Source organism: Lepisosteus oculatus, chromosome 3 (assembly GCF_040954835.1).
Source record: "Lepisosteus oculatus isolate fLepOcu1 chromosome 3, fLepOcu1.hap2, whole genome shotgun sequence".
NCBI lineage: Eukaryota > Metazoa > Chordata > Actinopteri > Semionotiformes > Lepisosteidae > Lepisosteus > Lepisosteus oculatus.
Window position 1 is genome coordinate 7,765,585 of NC_090698.1, and position 19,142 is coordinate 7,784,726.

Genomic DNA, 19,142 nt, shown 5'->3' on the forward strand with positions numbered 1-19,142 from the left:
CCTGAGAGACAGGCTCACTGTTCCTCAGGCTGTGACTGGAGATCACATACTGGGCTGCCAGTTCAACTGAGTTCCCCTCTCCCTCTCCCAGTAGGATTGGGACCCGTTGTGATTCTGGCAGGTGTGGGAACTCTGGTACTAGATTTCTGAGTTTAGGGAAGAATGTTTCTCTAATCCCAGAGTATCTGTCTCAGTGCAGTAGGAAGTGCACCTCTGTCTTTATTTCTCCCCGCTGGCAGTGGGAGCACAGCCTGTCCTCTCTGGGCAGCCAGGTCTGCCTGTGTCGCCCAGTTTCTATGGCCAGGCTGTGGTCACTGAGCCTGTACTTCGTCAGGGTATGAAGTACCCGAGAGCATCTGTATCACACTGGCCATCACACAGAGAGTGAGAGATGGCATACCTGTATCATACTGCCCATCACACGGAGAGTGAGCATCTGTATCATACTGCCAATCACACAGAGAGTGAGACACAGAATCTGGATCATACTGGAAGAGAGTGCAGTCGCCACAAATATTGGTACTGCACTTCCAATCAAAAGCAAATCCAAACTTGGGGACACTTACTGCACTTTAGGGGCAAACGTTTCCAGGCCAGAGTAGCGCATTGTGGGAGACAGCTGCACTCTGGGGGCCTCCCTCTCAGGAGCACTGTTCTCGGGGTCACTGTATCCATTCTGTGCTTCCGTCTTTGTCTGCGTCACGGAGAAGATGGACGCGGAGCCTGCAGTTCACGAGAGATTCATTTAGAACGTTGAGGAAACGGTACCCTGAGTGACTCTAAAATCCCAGTGATCCCAAATCAAACCAATAACAGCCCCAGCCACTGAGGAATCGTATCCATGGTTCCATTGCCAGGACCTACTTGCACTGGCTTAACCTCAAGAATTTTGAATTGGGAGCTATCTGCAATTTTATACCCATTGTATGTGGAATCAGCTGCTGCTCACATGGTTCCAGGGGTCTTCTGGCCCTCAGGAACATGAAGAGGAAAGCCCATCCTATCCCACCGCCCCACTGTGCGCCACCCAAAACCCTGGCCTATCCCAGGAGGCACCAGGCCCACTGTGCACTAGCACTTGGGGAATCCTGGTCACAGTTGGCTAGTGACCAGACTAAAACAAATCCGCGAGCCGCACACTGTGCACACCTGAGACGAGCTGGCTGTGGTCAAGGGTCCGCCGGAGAGACCCCACTGTAGTGCCATGGTAGGCGATGTGCCACTTCTTAAAGACGTTGGCCACCTCACAGCGAGGGTTGATCCTGTACCAGAGAGAGAGAGAGAGAAAAAGAGAGACAAACATCCAACAGCAGGTCAGAGCTGTGAACAAGCAGACGCATGCAAAGAAAGGGGGTCCTTGTCTGGCGTCCCTCAACACAGGGGCAATAAAAAGACATCCGTGGGCTGAGTTAATGCTGCAACGGTACGGATATTTCGTTCGTGTTTTCCAAATACCACTTTGTTAGCTTGAGCAAAGGTGTGCAGATGAATATATTAGGTTTTGTGTTAAATCTAAGAATTTCAGTTTTCTGCCGGACTATCACAATCCGTGTCAAAGCCCTGAAGATGGTAAAACCTGGAAACGGATCAGCTCGCTGCGCAGCGGGAGCCTGATTCCAGTCCTGCGATCACAAGGTCGCTCCTGATTGGCTCAAACCGTGCGCTTAGGTCCAGCTCCCCAGGCGGGAGAGAGGGGGGGGGGGTGCTGACCTCAGGGCAAAGCGACACCAGCCGAAAGGCAGGGCGTAGTCCTTGGGGGGCTCCCCACGCTTGTAGTACGCCTCGTCACCCCGCAGCTTGTGGCAGGACTCGCAGTAGCAGAGGTTGACCTTGGCGTCCTCGTTGAAATACCCATCTGAGCAAGAAATGGGAAGGGAGTGAATGGATCTTTTTATAAAAAGAGTCTGAAGAGTCAAAGACCTCTGCTAGACTCCGCAACTTCTGAGCAGCATCGTTTTTTTACAGTTCAGTAACTTTTGGAGTTACTGACTTTTAAGCAATTCTGGATGACGTAACACAATCGTACCCTTCTAGGCCACGTCAACACCATTGTTTCAGTAGCTAAAAACACATATATCAATTCCCACTTCGCTTCCCCTGATTGTTCTGTATTAATGAATATCTAGTTTTGCTGTCTGTGATTCCCAATGCCAACGGTTCTAGGGGGAGCCAAAACTTCAAAACAGGTCAAAAACAACAACAAATGAAAATAGTCCAACACCAAAAGACGTATTAAGAGAAGAAACTGAGCGTCGGTCAAGGGGGCGTTGGTGTGGCGCCCCTGGTGGAACACGCACCTGGCAGGGTCAGCAGGTCCTTGAAGCGCGAGCACAGCGCCTGGTACTCGCACGTCTTCATGGGGTTCACCTCCGGCGGGGGCGTCCAGCACACGTTCTCCTTGATGCCTGGGAGAGGGGGAGAAGAGGCCGGTCAACCAGCCAGCAATTTCCAGCTCTGCCCACTCCTCCAAAACGCCACCTCGTTCCCTTATCCGCTACTAGCGGTGGCAAGAGACGGAGGAGCCACATAGCCTCCTCCCAGTGTGTCCCCGTCGGGGCCCTTACTTCCAACAGGAAGTGACCATGAACCGTCATCGATTCAAGTGAGAATTTAAATTTAGCAATTTAAAAGCTCACCATCAACCATATCTGCCTTCTCCATGTCGGCCTGGCAACGGGTGTCACTGCCCTCACCGCCCACAGCCGGCACGTCGTTCGTCACTATGGTAACCTGCAGGAGAGCCACAACCCCGACCGCTGAGACCGACAACTTCCAGGCCAGCTCAGTTCATTGTTGGTCAAGCATATTCAGGACAGGAAACGGGAAGCAAGAGGACTGCGGGATCTTATGCACGAATAACAAATCTAGACCAAGCGCAGCTCTCTTATTTGTAAGCTATTCTTCATACTGAGCCCTTCCCAAGATGATCGCACATGTACAAAACCAAAGAATAGTTTATCTTTAAGATCTCTATCTAGACCTAGAGGTGGCTAACAGAAGAGAACACAGGGAGACTTGATTAGGATTCCTGAAAGATGCAGGCCTGGTCAGCTCAGGGGTTCTCGCCAAGACCACAGAACAAGGAGCCAGGGTAATGAATCCCAGGAGCAGCTTACAGAAGACGTACCTCACAGAACTACCAGAGGTATCGCCCCCTCCTCTGACATCTAGACAGAGTAAAACTGCTGTGGGCAAGGCGGAGAGGGGATCTGCCCTCTTGGCGTGAAAGAATGACCTGCAGTCCAGGGAGTGGCGCTGTGCATGCTGGGAGCCCACGAGTGACCGGGATCGAATCCCGGCAGGGGCAGGGAGAGCTGTAGTCGCCACGTAGGTAGTTTTCCCCGTCTTCTGCCTTGGTATCCCTCACTGCCGCTAAAAACCGAGTCTGTCTGCTGCAGTTGCGTGCAAAGCCCCCTCCATCCTTCACCTGTCTGTAAAAGCAGGGCGCCCTACCTGCTCGCACTGGCCGTACAGGTCGATGATGGGGAAGCAGGGGTTCGGGATGTCCTGCGCGGCCGCTCCCTGGTCCATCCCGTTGACGTACAGGTGCAGGCAGTTGCTGGCGTCCACCAGCAGGCCCAGCGCAGTTCCTTCGGGACAGGTGTCCAGGTTAGGGCCGTAGTTCTCACAGATCTGCAGGGAGGAAGGGAGAGAGGGAGAAGGGAGTGACAGGGCGACCCAAGGGACCTGCTGAAACTGGGGTAGAGGGAGAGAGAGACGGGGCAGCTAGTGGCCTGTCACACCCAGAAACGAGTGACCACTGCGGGCAGCAAGGAGATGGACAGTACAGGCCAGGCGAGCCATGATGCCGCTTGCTGGGAGAGGAATGTCCAAGAAACAGTGGTGACCAGTGGGGAAGAGTGAAACGGAGAAGGGCAGAGGAACACCAGAGTAACCAAGAGCAAGAAGTTAGCTTTTCAGGAGAGAAGAGAGTACCGCAGCTCAAGACAACCGGGGCACAGAAAACAGCACACAGCAAAGAAGAGACTGAGCAACGAAGGGCAGGAGAAAGGGAACGAGCGACAGAGGGAGGAAGCAACACTGATTGTACCCATTGGTCATGCTAATAAAGCACCTTGAATTGAACTGCAATTGAATTGAGAGAGAGATGCACAACAGCACATGCAGACAGAGAGAGAGACAGACAGGGCCACAGAGTCTTAAAAGAGACAGATACATTTTACTTTATTTTACTTTGATTTTATGTTTTGTTCCATGTTAATTTTATTATTTTTATTTGCTTTGGCAACACTGAGTGTACCCATCGGTCATGCTAATAAAGCACCTTGAATTGAATTGCAATTGAATTGGAAGTTGTACCTGCAGGGAGGTGTGGAAAGCAGAAAGTACAAGATGGAGAGAAAGACTGTGAGAAGCCGAGACAAGAGGCTGGGAGAGGAGAAAAGAGAGGGAGCAGTACCTTGAGGGAGTTGTGGAAGACAGAGTCCCGCTGTAGGAGCCAGGAGGAGCGCTTGAGGCAGCAGGCGGTGGCGGGGAAGTTGAGCCTGTCGGGACAGTGTCCGATCACCCCCAGGGACAACGAGGAGGTCCACATGGGATTCAGGCGGTCAATCTGGAACTGGAGACACGCACAGCGTCACTAACCAGAGGGGAGTCAGTGTCATTAAAGACAGTGTCTGAGGTCATGTCAGGCGATTCTTAGACGAGGTCTGAGCCACTAGAGACTGTACTGTGTTGTACACAAAGTTCATGAGTTAGAGGCAGCATTATAGTCTGTGACAGTGGTAGCTTTAAAGAATAAACCAGAGGTGGCATTACTGTCACTGTGAAGTAGTGTTAGAGTTGGAATCAGTGTTAGAGCAAATGTATGAGCCAAAAGAAGCAACATTAATCAACATCAGAGGGTTTGTTGGAATCCATTATAGCTTCAGTAATGGGGGCAGGCTTAATCAGTTTTAGAGGCCTTAATTAATTGTACTAAGCGGTGAAAGAATTACAGTTAACGTTAAAGGTAGGAACGGAAACACTGACCTGGAAGAGCTGCTGTCGGGGCAGGGGCTGGGCAGTGACCAGCAGGCCCTGGTTATAGCTGGACACACGGGCAGCTGTCAGGTTCTGATTGGACAACTGGATGTTCTTCCCATGGTTCTCTAGGAACTCCATGGGCGTGGGCACCAGTGAGGCTTCGTTCTCACACTGAGAGAGAGGGAGAGGGAGACCACCAACTTCAACATAACATGTGAAAGGCAAACGGGGTCACCCCACCACTCTCTCCCACCTCTCGCCCTCCCCCCACCCCGCCCCCGTCCTTCGCCTCTCCCTCACCGGCGCGGTGTCCTCCTCCCCCTCGCTGCCGCTGTCCGAGGACAGCGAAGGGGCCTTGGTGCTCTCCGTCTCCTCCAGCACGGTGGAGCTGACGATGGACACGGCCGTCACCCGGCCGTACAGGTCCAGCACGGCATACACATTCTGCAGCGACAGAGACAGACCCTCGTGAGCAGGAGCAGGCGGCCTGTGCGCGTGTGTGTGCGCGTGAGGACGCTGTGAGGACGCTGTGAGGACGCTGTGAGGACACGTGGGGCCGGGCGATGGTACCTTGGCCACGGCCGTGGCGGCAGGGCCCATGTCCTCGCCGTCGATCAGGATGTGCATGGTGTCGTCGCTGCAGCGCTTCACCCCCACGCGATTTCCCACCTGGGGGGGACAGACGGACAGACACTCAGTCAAGGAGCCCTAGGACCCCGTCCCGCCTGAAACCAAAACTCATTTCCGCCCTGCGGCTTCCTCCCTTGTGCGTCTAAAGCCCTCTGATTGCACACCGTGAACTGGTGTTGCATGCTGTTCAGTCGCACACAGGGTTTTCAGATTGCGTGGGGTTCACGCTCACTCGGAGCGCAAGACAGGCCATACGGTCAAGACTGCTTCCGATTCCTCGGACTGCAGACCTCCGGCCACTTGGCTCGGTCTCGCGACACTGTAGCCAGTCTGAAAAGGGCACGACAGCGCCTGCGCTTTTTTCCTTTGTGCTCAAAGAAATGTGGTAAATGTTCATGACTAGCTGCTCATTCCACAGCACCGTAGAAAGTGTTCTCACTAGTGGCAATGCTAATGGTATGGTAGGGCAGTACTAATGTGAAAATGATGCTGTACAAAGAGTTGTGGCCACAGCACAGAGGATTATAGGATGTGATTTACCATCATCCGAGGAAAGTCACACCAACCACTGTCGCAATTAAGCCTGATCGACCCATTACTCAGAATCCCACCCATCACGACCACAAACTGTTCTCCGCCCTCACTGTGGTCCCTTTCTAACACCCAAACCGTGTTGTTGGATCTCTGGTACTGCACTATTAAAGCACAAACTACTGGGCTTCAGAACAGTTTCTACCCTACAGCATTTTGCATCCTTAACAGCTAACTGCAATGGTACAGAATTGAACGTAGCTTTGCTCTCTGCACTTTGACTATCTACCACGTATTTATCTGTTTGTCTTCATTCCCCTGTTATATTTATTGTCTGTAGGTACTGTCACTATTATTTAGTTTTGTCATGTACTGTCTAAATTGTGTGGTGTGGTCTGCTATACTGTTCATGTCCTGAGAGAACAATACAAGTAAGAATGCCATTGTACATGTAACATATGGCAAATAAACTCCTCTACTACTCTACTAAGACGTCACAGGTTCGAGACCGGGTACTGTTACTGGCAGACTGCTATTGGGCGTTCCCAGGTAGCGTCCCACAATTATCTGAGAACCCACCACTGGGACTAGTGGGACTAGTCTGCCTGGGTTTGCTCATGTTCCAGATCACAGGGGTAATCACAGCGCCACCTGCAGGCTCATGGTGACATCAGCAAGGGACATCTCGGACCTACTGACGCTGTCCAAAACCCAAAAGGCTGAATGGGGTGGTGGGGTCAAAGGCAGGAAACAGCAGCTACAGTACAAGGATCACATTCCAAGACGTAAAGACGGACTTGGCAATTCCAGATCAGGTGGGTACATATTAAAAAAAATCAAAGGGAGCCCATCTAATCTGACAAAAAATAAAGGACGCTCAAGTGCCACACTACTGTGCACACCCATACAGAATCCACACACACCCATGCCGGCACACTCTGCTCACCGCCAGCCGATCCAGAGAGCAGCCATAGTTCTGCTTCTGCAGGATGCCGTTGCGCCTGACCTCCGACCCCGTGACCAGCCAGGTGACCTTGGACCGCAGCTCCAGCAGGGAAGGCGACAGGCCGGTGAAGGGGCAGGGCAGGTCCGCCGGCTGCAGCGTGGTCAGCCCGATGTGCAGAGAGCCGGACCACTGCGGGTCCACCTCATCGATCTTCACCTGTGCAAGGGGGCACAGAAGGGAGATGAGTGCCAAACCGTCTGAGAGGAAGTGGGGGGGGGGGGGGGGGGCTGAAATTCAGGAAAGAGACAGGGAGAGTACGAAAGGGTGGGCAGAGCAGTGGCTAAGGATCTGCGCCTGTGGCTGGAAGGTTTCCGATTCGTATCCCACAGCCGGCAGAGGAATCCTACTCCGTTGGGCCCCTGAGCAGGGCCCTTAACCCCAGCTGCTCCAGGGGCGCCGTATAAATGGCTGACCCTGCGCTCTGAACCCAAGCTCCTCTCTCCCTGCCTGTGTGTCTCATGGACACAATAAATAAAAATGGCCAATAAAGTGATCTTATCTTATCTAAAAGACAGGGAACACAGGAGATGGGGGGGCCATAGAGAAAAAGAAAGATGGAATAGGGTTAGGGAAGGCAGAGAAAGGAACACAGACTTGAAGAACAGAATTGTCAGACAGGAATGTCTGTGTGGGAGAGCAGAGCAGGGCCTCACCTCAAACAGCTCGTCGGTCTTGAGCTCCTTGGCACTGAAGACGATGCCATGGGAGTACCCGCCCACACGCACCGCCTGGCAGCCCTCGTTCTGCAGCACCACGTTCTTCCCGTGTTTACTGTGGAGGCGGTGGGCAACGCCGGGCACCACTGGCAGGCAGACAGAGGGGGAGGGGGGGGTCAACACGCAGCCCTGTGGTTCCGTATCTCTGAGGGCTTCTGCTTAGCTCCCAGTCTATTTATACAAGACCACTCCACCCAAATTAAACCCCAGCAAGACCAAGACCAGACCCAGAAGACGCCATGTGGATTATAAATGAAGCAATCTGTCGGCTACAGCACACAGGCTCAAACACCACTTCAGTCCACTACAACGCTGTGACCCAGAAATGAAACCAGCAGTTTCCTGCCCAGCTGTCCTCCCAGACAGCACCAGAGTACCTGGCGAGTAGATGAGAAAGCTCTTCTCGGTGATGTTGCTGGTGGACATGCTGTTATCCAGGGGCCCCGAGGAGCTGGTGATGGACACCTGGACACACTGGCCGTAGAGGTCAATCACCGCGTACACGTCTAGAAGAGGAAGACAGAGGCAGAGATGAAGAGGGGTTTACTGGGTTCACTGTAAGTATGTGGGTAATGGGTGGGGTGGGACATCTACTTGAAGATCATACTGCTTCTCCTGCAAGTGCTTTCAGAGAAATGCAAAGAAAAAAGCATAAAAAACAAATATACACCCTGACTAAAACATTAAGAACGCCCAATCAAATGAATTTACCATAGTAAACCCTCACTGGCCAGAACAATCCCCCAGATCTAATAGTTCAGGCTCAAACTCACTAATTACCCCTAGCTGAAGGCAATCAGATAGAAGATCATGGGATTGGGGCTGCTAATATTTCACACCCTTGCTTGAACCCAAGCAACATGTCTGTCCCCACTGAAGGAGGACTGGGTGTAAGTTCCTGAACTGTCCGTGGATAATAAAAAATGAGTATAATGGGTTATATACCATATATAAACCCCATGGCTATACTTACACTGTGCAAAACAAATATCAAAAGAACATTACAGGAAATAGAGTACTGCACAGTTTTCGGTTACACACTGAAACAACAAAAATAATCATCTAGCACGTACGTTTACAGTTATTGAAGGCAGTAAACTTCAGGAATCCGTGATTCGGGAGAGATGCGGTGGAAACGAAGGCGTAAATTATCAATCGAGCTCCAGAGCAGGTCTGAGGAGCGTCACGCCACTGAGAGCAATGCTCAGGCTTGGGCCCGACACTGTGAGTACACAAAACCGCAGACATGGAGGAAGGGGTGGATTCCTAATATTCTGGCCACTGGAAACTCTCCTTGTGCCGATTAATGGAAATTTGGTGGTGTCCGCAGCACAGGATGCCAGGCTCAAGGACAGAAGGGTACACCTTTCTCCCGCCTCACTAAATTGGCATCACAGAGGTAAGAGGCAAAAAGCTCATCGGAGCTACTCCTTCTCCCTGCAGGGCTTGGTTAGGTGGCCATGCCGGAGGACCACGGGCCTCCTGCTCTCATGCCCGGGAGAAGGCCTGCGGATAATGTTCACAGAGTCAGTGCCAGCACCAGCGCGGAATAGTTGAGTAAACTGGTTCCATTCACCTTTACCTGGTGGCAGCCCCGTGCAGGCCACACCCTGGTCCACGCCGTTGATATAGTAGTGCAAGTCGCCGCTGGCCGAGCGCATCATGCCGATCCGAGAGCCCGTGGTCAGCGAGTCCAGGTCACAGCCGTAGTTGTTGCGCATGGTGTTGCCGTCCTGCATGATGGCTGTACCACTAGGGGGCAGAAGAGAGCGGGGGGGGATCGTTGGGTGTTAGAGAAAGAGAAGAGATATACAGTGCACTCTAAATGTATTCATACCCCTGATGAAACAGGAACAATAAAACAGATTTGCAGATTGGATGATGTTTTATGCTTCAGAAAAATTCTAAAAATGTTATTTTGGAATCTAAATAACATCACAGGGCAAGATCAAATTTGTCATTATTGATATACAGAAAAAAAGAAGGTCACATTTATTCAACCGCCTGTAGTTAATATTTTGTAAAGGCTCCCCTGGCAGGGATTAGACTCACTGGATTACCCCCAGCAGTATATTTTGAGGCTGAGAAACAGAGAAGAAAATTCCCCCAGGTCCTATGGTTTCCGTTAGTGAACCATTACCATGATTTAGAATCACAAATGCTTTATTGGACTGAAATCTGGAGATTGAGTTGGCCAAGAGAGGAAATAGCCTGCGTGCAGTTCACCATTGCTTTGTTGATTTGGATGCTTTGATCACAGTCATGCTGGAATGTCCATTTCATTCGAGCTTCAGCTTCTTGGCAAAACAAAAACACACATGCTGGAGTTCATGACTTCCCACTTGACAAGATGCAACACGAAATCGACTCCCACAGTATTTCACAGCGGGCACCAATGTGTTCTTAACAGAAAAGAGCCCAACATAACACTGATGCACAGTCTTTGCCGTTACTCAAATGATATCCGACACATTTTCGTCACCTCTTTTTGTCATTTACCATCTGAAGACATTTTTTCCTTGCTACCTAGCTATGAGCCCAACATTCATGCAGGTGACTTTTGAATTTCTATCTTGAAATTGGAAATTCACCAACTGTTGCTTTAGGATTTAGAGTTCAGACTTAGGGCTCTGCAATTCTTCACTGGAGATCTCTTCCTGGCAAGACTGCCATTGCCCCAGCAGCCTTAAGTATTAATAATGGACACTACAGTGGAAAGAGGCACATGTAGTTTCTTGTTGATTCTTTTATACCCATCCCCTACCTTATCAGCGATGGTCAATGGTGATTTGCCTGCTGTCTGCAAAGAGCTCTCTGACCTTAACCTAGATGACGCAGCTACTACTATTTGTTTTCCTCAAGTACCTCCATTTATATCCCAGAGAAACAGGAAACCTTAGGAGGCCTCTATATAGATCAATAGGCCTGCAGTGCACTTCCACAGAGTATGATGTTATTGTTGACTTTTTTTGTGGAGTTTTATTGAAAGGGATACTTAGTGAACATGACTCGTTTTCTAGAATTTATTTATGAAAAAATATGACATTGCTCTACATAATAGTATAATCATAACTATTTTTTAAATGAGACATTATCAAATTCCTTCTGTGGTCTGATGCGTTTTTCCTATTTCATTGGGGGGCATGAATAAATCTGGGGGGCACTGAGAAGATGTTATCAAACAAGCCTGCACAGAGGCAGTGAAGAAGCTGTCAGAATTAAAGAGAAAGAGAGCATGACTCGCTACCCTACTCAGTTATATAAATCAGACTTTGAATCTGGAGGCTTGGAAACAAGGAGCCAGTCAGCCAAATGACTGACCAATCAGTGTGCAAGGACGGGTTGGGTTGACTTATCAGCGCACAGTGAACGGTTTCAGATCAGGCACAATCTCCACTTGACCAATCAGAGACCAGAGTCAAGTTAAAATGACCAATCAGGCTCCACCTCTATGTCAACCAGAACTCTGGATTGTGCAAGAGAGCAAAGACTCTCTTCACTAAAAAAGCAGAGACTCCCCCACCCCCCTCCCCCACTTTTACATGTATCTTGAGGCCCTACCTCAGCATCCAAGTGTCATAGTCAATGTCAGTCATTGTGTTGGGAAACTCCAAATCCTCGGGCCGGATTGCGGTCACCCCTGCATGATTTGGACACACAGACACGACATAGCTCAGCCCTGTCCCATCACACGCCTGTATCAGATTGGAAGCCATGCAGTGCAAAATGTGTATATATCTATTTTTGACTACATGACCTATCCTTCTGCGCACACATCAAAAACTGGCCAAACCAAGTTCACTGTGATTTGCATGGAGAGCTACTGTAGAGGTACTGTCTCCCCAAGAGTTTAATGGCCGCTGTGAGACACCCTCTGCGCATGTTTAACTCGCTGCACTTACTGGCCTTGCTCACATTGACATACAGGGAAACCAACTTGTTTCCTCTTCTGGTTTCATTTGTTTGAGAAACGCTCAACCAAGCCCCTTCTCCCCCGCCCCCCCCAGCCTTCCCCAGTTCCCTGTCTGGACTGGTCTCCTCCCTGACTCACCGGCCTCTATCGATCCAGACCAGCGGTCTACCATCTTCTGAATGACGATTTCGAACAGCTCTCCAGCTCGCAAACACCTGTCGGGAACACGTGAGCGTGCCGTCATGCACACACACTTGCAGGGAGCAACCGGAGTAAAGCAATTAACAGCTAGTCCACCGTGCCTAATGCCAGCAGCTGTATCACCTTGCAGCTCAGAACTGGCAACCGACTGGAGCTCAGCAGGTGTGAGCCTCGCCAGTACCTGGATAGGAGATATGTATTGAACCAGAGACCCTCTCTATGTTCCTAGCACAGAGACTTCCTGGGAAAGCTAAGGTTGATGCTGGAAGATGTGTTAGTGGGACCAGTATGGGGCGCTAATGTCCCAGAATGGTGATGGGGACACTATACTGTAAGAAAAAGGCGCCGTCCTTCGGAAGAGATGGAAAACCAAGGTCCTGACTCTCCGTGGTCATAAAAAATTTCAAGGCATTTCTCTGAAAGAGTAGGGGATGTTAACCTGTCATGGCCAGATTTCTCCCTGGGCTTTACCAGTCATGGCCTCCTAATAATCTCCACTTCTGAAAGGGCTTCATCACTCTGTTCTCCTCCCCAGCTGATAGCTGGTGTGTGGTGAGCGTACTGGTGCATTTTGGCTGCTGTTACATCATCCAGTTGGTGCTGCACATTGGTGGTGATCGTGGGATTTCCCATTACCCATATAGCATTTTGTGTGGAGTGTCCAGAGAAGTGCTATATAAGTGTAAGGAATTATTATTGTAAGCGGCAAATAGGAGGGAAAGGATTTGAAGGATCTGCATTCCCTATTTCTCTTACTTTTCACAGGCCTGAGTCCCCATTTTTTCTGGGCAACCCTACCTATTGGAGATGACGATGGCATCGTTGAATTCGCTGCGGCAGTTCTGGCGCAGCGCAGTACGCCCCCCATTGGTGATGACAGCGTTGCTGCCGTGCAGGTGGTGGAAGCGCAGGTCATTGGCCGACACCACAGAGCAGGGGCTGCTGGGAGACAGCTGGTTGTTGCCCTCCGAGGAGTCATCCGGCAGGGGCGGGAGGTCGGCTGAAAGAGAGAGCCACGGATTTTCAACAAAAATACCGTTCATACTCTCTAATTAACGTAACATCTCCCTACCTTACTTAGTTATATAAATCAGACTTTGAATTTGGAGGCTTGGAAACAAGGAGCCAATCAGCAAAATGACTGACCAATCAGAGTGCAAGGACAGGTTTAGTTGACCAATCAGTGCGCAGTGTCAATCTATAGTGAACAGTTTCAGACCAGGCACAATCTCCACTGACCAATCAGAGACCAGAGTCAAGTTTAGATGATCAATCAGGCTCAACTTCTGTACTTCAACGAAAGCTCAGTGCCTGAGCCTAGATCGGAGTTTAGGTTCAGTCTCATCTGACCAGTGGGACCTCAGGGTCAAGCGTGCGGCACCGATACCGACAGTAGGAGCACCAGTGGAGCACTGGATGTGGTGTGAGCTGGACAGCACAGGGGCAGAGACCCAGCGTCCCGTTCTTACCCATATCGTCCATGATTGTAGCTTGAGCCGCCTGACCGTAAAGATCCACCACAGCATACACGCTGGCCGGCACATTCCAGGCAGCAGGGCCCTGTGCCACCCCGTTCACAAAGAAGTGCAGACTGCCGTCATCCTTCCGTACCACCCCTACAGTGTCTCCTGCCTGTGGAGAGAGAGAGTGACGCAGTCACAGCACGCGGGGCGTGAGAGAGAGAGTGACAGTCAACCGGAAGCACACAGGCCACAGGGACAGAGCTCACCTTCAGCCTGTCCAGGTTGTGTCCATACTCATCCAGGATCGTGGTGCCGTTGTGCATCACCCCATTCCCAGTCATCATCCACGTACCTGGGAAAGACGAGGAGAGTCGGAGAAAGAAATGTCACATGACTCAGGCAAACAATGGCAAGCAAGTAGGAACTAAAAAGGGGAAGACAGCTACTCCTTAAAATAAGACAACCATCTTCAACAGGCTCATCAGACATGGTGCAAGCAAGCACACTGCTGATTGGCCAGTTGGACTCACGAAAGGGAGAGAGCTCAGACCACGGGCCAGAGGTGGGGGGCGTCCAGTTTACCTGAGCGCAGGTTGGTCATGGTGGACGGGAGCTGCAGGTAGGCAGGGTTGTGGGTGGTGACACCGATCTCGATGGAGCCTGCCCACTTGTCCACCATCTTGTCGATGCGCACCTGGAAGACCTCATTGGAGCGCAAGGGCCGGCTGCTCAGGACCACACCATGGTTGAAGTCGTCTGTCGCACTGCCCGAAAGGAAAGATGCTTTCATATTTGCAAAAGTGGCTCTCCGAAACGCCAACCATTTCTGCACTGAAAACATCTCGACCACAACAAGGCCAAACGGTAGCTACAAGTGCCCAAACTTTAAATTTTAAAAACTATTTCCAAGACAGCTCATGAATAAGGCTCAGCTGTGAAGATCAGACACTGTTAATGCTAGAACTATGGAACTGGAAATAAGTTTTTTAGCAACAACAAATGGAATGGCCAATTTATTACGAACCAACCAAGCATGGGATCATCAATCATTTAAGACTTGTTTTGTGATCACCACTCCTGGAAAAAATAAGGACGTGAAGACATGCTCCTCTGTGCTATCAAAGCCAGTCACCTTTTAATACAGTCGGTGAGCTCCACAGTCTTACACAGCTTCTCAGCTAGAGAGTTAGCACTGACTGCCAACTGGGAAAGGCACCTTATCTAGAGGATGCACGTTAACACCAGAAATGACTAACATCCGCTCCGTTCAGATCGCCATGTCCTGGAGCAAATATCTTAACAACTAAGAAATGGGGACTTTTGGATCCTGGACCGATCCCATTTGAATTACGTATATCGAGGTCCGTGACCTTCATAAAAATGTCACTATCTCAATTTAGAGCATTCCAACCCACACCCAAGAAAAAACAACTCTTTTCTTTCTTGTTGTATAAAAGTGAGAGGAGTGCTCAGTGCGAGTATTTACAGCATGGTGTGCAGTATCCCACGAGCCTGAAAGGGATGAGGTGGACTGGCAGGGAGATGGGTGGGGACACTCACTGAGGGCGAAGCGCCGTGCGGCCATCATTGATGATGGCGGCCTTCTGTCCGCAGTTGGGGTGGAAGAGGAGACGGTCTAGGGCCTCAGGGTCGGACCCCAGATGCATCGGGGGCCGAGGGCGCCCCACATCTGGGGACAGCGCCCTCATGATGGCGTTGTTGCGCCGCAGCCGGTCGCTGTGGTTGTGGTTGTGGACGATGGTGACTTTCACTGCCATGCCGTAGAGGTCCACCACACCGTACACCGTACCCGGGGTCTGTGTGGCTGCCACGCCTGAGAACAGGAGCCAACCACGGGGCATGCAAGTCATTAAGACTCCAGAAAGAAACCAGCTGCAAAACAACATGGCGGCCGTCTCCATTTCCCTGCTAACAATGCAATACGAGACACCTGCTCAAATCAAAAGCTGAACATTGTAAGACACCCACTTAAAATGTTAAGAAACACAGTCACACAACAGCCTGAAGTGTCATGGGAGATCCAAAGTTGGTCAATGATCAACATCATCGCACAGGTGTGTAAAAGGCTGGGGAGATCCCACCTGGAACATTCATCAACACAATCACAAAGATTTCTAAAAAACAGGCAGACCATACCTTGATCAATGCCATTGATGTAGAAGTGAAGGGCACCACTGGTTTTCCTCATCAGGCCAATGTGATCTCCCTCCTGGAGAAAGAGACAGATAAAAGAGTGGGGAGGAGAAAGGGATGTGACGGGAACGCAATGAGGAGAACATGGACAACAGGAGAGGAGGAGGAGGAAGCCAGGGATATAAGGAGGGCAGAAACAAAAGGAGAGAGTCAGGTGAGGAAGGCAAAGCCTCCCTGCTTCTCCAGAAGGTCTAGTGCCTGGTCAGACAGATCCGACTCGCATCCCTGAAACTTTCACGACTGCCAGGAGGAGGCCAACATCAATAACGTATTTAACTTGGTGCAGCGTTAGTATTAAAGGACATATAACTCATGAACAGCTTCAGTGCTTCACAGACGTGTCCTGCATGTATTCTTCATTCCAAACGCACTCTTCATTAATGAACTGAAGAGATTATTAACAAGCGAGCCAATTAAACTCACTTGCTAGGTGTAGGCAAACGATGATTTACAGAGACTTGAACAAGGTGCTGAGCGCGGCCCTAGAAAACATCTCTGCAGTGTAGCTGTCAATGAACGTGATGGAGTGCTAATTAACAAGGGCGCTTGCTGCAGTAAAGCAGGAGCGGGGCGACACTGGAGGGGGTGAGCGACAGCCTCACCTGGAGCTCATCCAGGCTGAACTCGCAGTACTCCCTGCGGGTCCCTTTTCCATTAGTGAGGATTCCACAGCCGCTCATCATGATGGTGCCTGGAGCAGAGCAAGGACACACCACAAGTCAAGGCCAAAGGAATATCTTCTGTCTCTAGCACAGCAGAAGGGTCCCAAATCTTGAAATGTTACCGTTAACTGTTGCTACAACAGTGGTTAACTACGAAACACAGAAACGAAGAGGGTTTGCCTTTAGCACTGAGAACAGAAACTGGCAAACCATGGGATTTAAGCTGATTTGCCGAGAATCAATAAACTCCTGGATCATGGGGATCATGAGGGTCTGATCACCTGGGTCTCCTGGCTTTTCATGTCTCCCAGAACCTCTCACTCTTTCAATGACTCTAACAGTCTGTTTCAGAGCTGGAATGGGGCACCAGGTTAGTGTACCACACCTGAGCGTAGATTGGTCATGGTGGCCGGATAGTCCAGGTTGTTTGGGTTGTGGGTTGTCACCCCGATCTCAATCGACCCGGACCACTTGTCCACTAGCTTGTCGATCCGAATCTGGGACACGGAAAGAGAGAGTTGAGAGAGAGAACGACTGACCGACAGATTCCCAGAGAGAGGACGGGCAAAGCCCAAGGACGGGCACCTCAAACATCTCGTTGTGCCGCAGGGGCCGGTTGGTCATCACCACGCCGTTGTTGAACTCGTCCAGGGGGCGGCGCCGCTCGGCCGTCTTGTTGTTGTTGCTCAGCTTGATGAGCGTGCCGCACTTCTCGTGGAAAAGCAGCGCGTCGTTGGTGGTCATCCCGGGGGTCCCCGCCCCCAGCGTCGCAGACACGCCTCCGCCGAGGGGGCTGTTGGCGCTTGAACTCCCGCCACCGCCGCCCCCATCGCCAGCCCCGCCGCTGTCCCCCCGGGGCGTGGTGGAGCCCCCCCCGCCCCCCTCCTCCCGGTACGCAGACAGGATGGCGTTGTTGAACACGTCAGACAGCTCCTGCTCCGTCAGCACTGAGGGGAGATGGAGACGCAGAGTCAGACGCTTCTGGGATCCCTGCAGGCCTGTCCCCGCTCCGGGTGCAAGTCAGGAGGCCAGGCGCTCCAGTAGTAAAGGTACAGGCCTCGCTGCCAGGAATAAATAGCTCCCGGCCAGCTCGGACCTCACACCTCTGGAGTCCCCCCTGAGTGAGCTTCGGAACCTCCTTGGGCTCCATCCTTTCAGATGCAAAGTCAAACCAAGGATCTGTCGTTGGCAACTTGGCAGCAGTAGCTGTTGATGCCACAGTTCACTGCATAGTGCCGATTTCAGACTAAATGACTCGTTACTGCGATTATGATTAATGATACACAGCCACTCGGCCACAACTAGGGAACCTAAGCTCAGAGATGCTTGAGAACCACCTTTTACAGACGGACCATCCAAATCACATCATTCGCCCCTGGGGCTGCGCCAGAGTCTCACCACTCTCTGTGTCCAAGGTGCTGGGGAACTTGTCTGGGCGACTGTGGCTGCGGGAGAGCTCCGGCACTGAGGACAGGGAGACAGAAACCAAGAGAGAGTGACTGAGTGCGGCAGAGAGAGACCGGACAGCCACAAGGGGGAACAGCCTTCAAACACGCACTGAAAAAGTAAAAAGTTTTTATGACTATCTGTCTACCAGTCAAGGAACTCCTGGGTTCCAAGATAAACCAGTTTGCATTGGTTGTATAGGCCAAATAATCTACCCCCAGATTTCTCCAATGCCCCAGGGAAAAGAGACGCCCACCCTCCTCTAAACCCCCCAGCCGAGAGAGAGAGGCCCACCCTCCTTCAAACTCCCAGCCGAGAGAGACGCCCACCATTCTCTAGACCCCCCCAGCCGAGAGAGAGAGTCCCACCCTCCTCTGAACCCCCAGCCGAGAGAGACGCCCACCATTCTCTAGACCCCCCCAGCCGAGAGAGAGAGATGCCTACCTTCCTCCGATGCCATGACGGGACCCTCGCTGTCTCGGTCCCTCTCCCTCTCATTGTCTCTCGGCTCCTCCTCCGCCGTGACCCCCTCCTGCTCGGGGCGCTCGGGGGGCGGCTCGCAGCTGACCACCGTGACCTGGGTGCACTTGCCGTACAGGTCCACCACCGCCCAGAGGCGGGGGGGCAAGCCGGAGGCGGCCACGCCGCAGTCCTGCCCGTTCACCCAGAGGTGCAGGTCCCCCTGGGCGCTGCGCTGGATGCCCACGCGGTCGCCCTCGCCCAGCTGGTCCAGGTCGCGGCCGTACTCCTCCAGGATGGAGCGCCCGTCCCGCAGCACCGAGCAGCCCGACACGATCCAGGAGCCGCCCTTCAGGCCCGTGGCGCTGCTGGGGAAGTCCAGAGCCGCCGGGTCCAGGGCCGTCACGCCGATCTCGATCGAGCCGCTCCACGAGTTCACCTGCAGCGGCGGGGGCAGAGGGAGAGGGGACGCAGGTGAGGCAGCGGCACGTAGGTCCCGCGGGCAATCGGAAGGGCAATCTAAGCGAGATCGGATTCTCCTGCAAAGATCCGCAGGGAGAGAGGCAGGGTGCCAACGACGGTGGACAGAGGAGACCTTCATGACGAGAGGCAGGATGCAGACGATTGCGGACGGCGGAGACCTTTCTTACAGGAGGCTGGAGCTGCTCTGCACAAGAGCGTCTGGCTCATCTGGATGCACACTGGCTCCCTGATAAAGCCAGCCTGGTACGTGCCGGACATTTTCTCATCTTTCCCCCCCAAACCATATCATTTTCTCAGCTGTTTATTATGCCTGACCTTCACAGTCTGTGTCAAATAAAGTGGCTAGAAATGAAGACTCAGGAAAACGGTTTGGGAATGACAGTAAGAACTTGGAAAAAATAACAGTAAATCCTCTGTACTTTTTCAGATCCC

The 19,142-nt window shown here is 51.8% G+C and overlaps 1 protein-coding gene across 3 annotated transcripts in view; it reads right to left on the reverse strand.

Annotated features, from left to right (window-relative positions):
- Positions 1-19,142, reverse strand: part of neurl4 (neuralized E3 ubiquitin protein ligase 4) — a 28,037-nt gene that overhangs the window by 4,626 nt on the left and 4,269 nt on the right. Inside the window, exons 2-28 of one of the 3 annotated variants that reach the window (XM_069186570.1) lie at positions 18,213-18,666; positions 17,721-17,786; positions 16,908-17,269; positions 16,708-16,819; positions 16,263-16,351; positions 15,604-15,676; positions 15,007-15,280; positions 14,029-14,210; positions 13,713-13,798; positions 13,453-13,615; positions 12,782-12,983; positions 11,921-11,997; positions 11,431-11,509; positions 9,452-9,621; positions 8,247-8,375; positions 7,807-7,955; positions 7,094-7,309; positions 5,557-5,655; positions 5,287-5,430; positions 4,993-5,157; positions 4,421-4,579; positions 3,454-3,633; positions 2,637-2,730; positions 2,298-2,405; positions 1,711-1,855; positions 1,150-1,262; positions 567-723 (exon numbers count right to left, since the gene is read on the reverse strand). In XM_069186570.1, the coding sequence (XP_069042671.1) occupies positions 567-723; positions 1,150-1,262; positions 1,711-1,855; positions 2,298-2,405; positions 2,637-2,730; positions 3,454-3,633; positions 4,421-4,579; positions 4,993-5,157; positions 5,287-5,430; positions 5,557-5,655; positions 7,094-7,309; positions 7,807-7,955; positions 8,247-8,375; positions 9,452-9,621; positions 11,431-11,509; positions 11,921-11,997; positions 12,782-12,983; positions 13,453-13,615; positions 13,713-13,798; positions 14,029-14,210; positions 15,007-15,280; positions 15,604-15,676; positions 16,263-16,351; positions 16,708-16,819; positions 16,908-17,269; positions 17,721-17,786; positions 18,213-18,666 (4,247 nt within the window). Of the gene's footprint in view, positions 1-566; positions 724-1,149; positions 1,263-1,710; positions 1,856-2,297; positions 2,406-2,636; positions 2,731-3,453; positions 3,634-4,420; positions 4,580-4,992; positions 5,158-5,286; positions 5,431-5,556; positions 5,656-7,093; positions 7,310-7,806; positions 7,956-8,246; positions 8,376-9,445; positions 9,622-11,430; positions 11,510-11,920; positions 11,998-12,781; positions 12,984-13,452; positions 13,616-13,712; positions 13,799-14,028; positions 14,211-15,006; positions 15,281-15,603; positions 15,677-16,262; positions 16,352-16,707; positions 16,820-16,907; positions 17,270-17,720; positions 17,787-18,212; positions 18,667-19,142 lie in introns of all 3 variants that reach the window. The other 2 variants (XM_069186569.1, XM_069186571.1) reach the window with 2 other exon arrangements.